General features: G+C 36.9%; 1 protein-coding gene across 1 annotated transcript in view; it reads left to right on the top strand.

Moving 5' to 3' along the window:
• Positions 1-1,239, top strand: part of LOC119593508 (putative L-aspartate dehydrogenase) — a gene marked incomplete in the record, with an annotated part of 5,692 nt that overhangs the window by 3,774 nt on the left and 679 nt on the right. Inside the window, 3 exon segments of the mRNA XM_037942460.1 lie at positions 119-203; positions 445-624; positions 981-1,210. Of these exon segments, the coding sequence (XP_037798388.1) occupies positions 119-203; positions 445-624; positions 981-1,210 (495 nt within the window).

Below are 1,239 nucleotides of genomic sequence, written 5' to 3'. Positions count from 1 at the left end.
AAGAGGAGGCAGAATGGTTATGGAAAAGGTCGTCTCACTGGTTTCATGTAAGATAGTCTAATGAATACCTGATTATGCTCTCAATGTTAGTATTAAAATAGTTGTTTTATGTCCCCAGATACATCTGCGAAAACTTGGAAAACTGTAGTCAATTTTCACCAGACTTGATTGTGGAAGTCTCACACCCAGTTATATCAGAAAAGGTTAGACTTAAAGCAGTGAAAAAGCTACAATTATCTAGTTTAATATCCTTGGGATTATGTGCAAATTCCTTTTTTTAAATATTTTATAATAAAGTTAAATATTTAACAAAACTGCTTTGACAGCCTGACCTGCAAACTTTCCAAGCTAGACCATTTAATGTGAAGTTGTGAAATTTAAATGGTTCACATTTAACTTAATTTACACAGGAGTCCCTACAAACTAACATTGATTTTCTTGTAGTATGGACCAATGTTCCTGAATACTGCAGACTATTTAGTCGGGTCACCCACAGCTCTAGCCTCGCAACCTGTTGAAGATGCACTACGTACTGCGGCAACTTCCCACGGGCTCTACGTTCCAGCTGGAGCTTTCTGGGGTGCAGAAGATATACTGAAGATGGCTGATAGAGGGACACTGAAGGTTTACATTTTTTGCTTCTTATTGCAAATTGTACATGTTTCCTTGTGTTTAAGAATTAATAATTTTTTAAGGTCATGCAGATTATGATTTGTTTTGATGAACTAGCAGAGTGAAGGATCTAAGTAAATTACAATAAGTAAGGCAGTTATGAGGGACTGTAGTTGGAAAGGGGAAAATACAGTCATTCTCATCTGTATAAAACATTTACATAATAATAATATTGATTATGACATGATATGAACAGACTTTCTAGCTATTTATATATAATCTAAGCAAATATTCAAGTTGAGAAAGCTAACGGTAAAGTCTAAAATCTTCCATGCAAAGTCATATTGTAAAAAATTGTTTCCTTACAGGGACTAAAAGTTACCATGAAGAAGCATCCAAGTTGCTTCAAGTTTGAAGGGGAACTCAAAGCAAAAAATGAGCAAATTTGTGGCACTGAAGCGGTAACTCTCTATGATGGACCTGTACGAGGCCTTTGTCCCCTTGCGCCCAACAATGTCAACACCATGGCAGCTGCAGCAATGGCAGGACATAATCTGGGCTTTGACGTCGTGCAAGGTTGTCTGGTATCTGATCCAAAGTGAGTCTTGTGCAATCTTTTCTACAAGT

The sequence above is a fragment of the Penaeus monodon genome, chromosome 32 (assembly GCF_015228065.2).
Source record: "Penaeus monodon isolate SGIC_2016 chromosome 32, NSTDA_Pmon_1, whole genome shotgun sequence".
Classification (NCBI taxonomy): Eukaryota; Metazoa; Arthropoda; class Malacostraca; order Decapoda; family Penaeidae; genus Penaeus; species Penaeus monodon.
The sequence above is the reverse complement of the archived record's forward strand: the minus strand, read 5'-3'. Positions and strand labels throughout refer to the sequence as shown.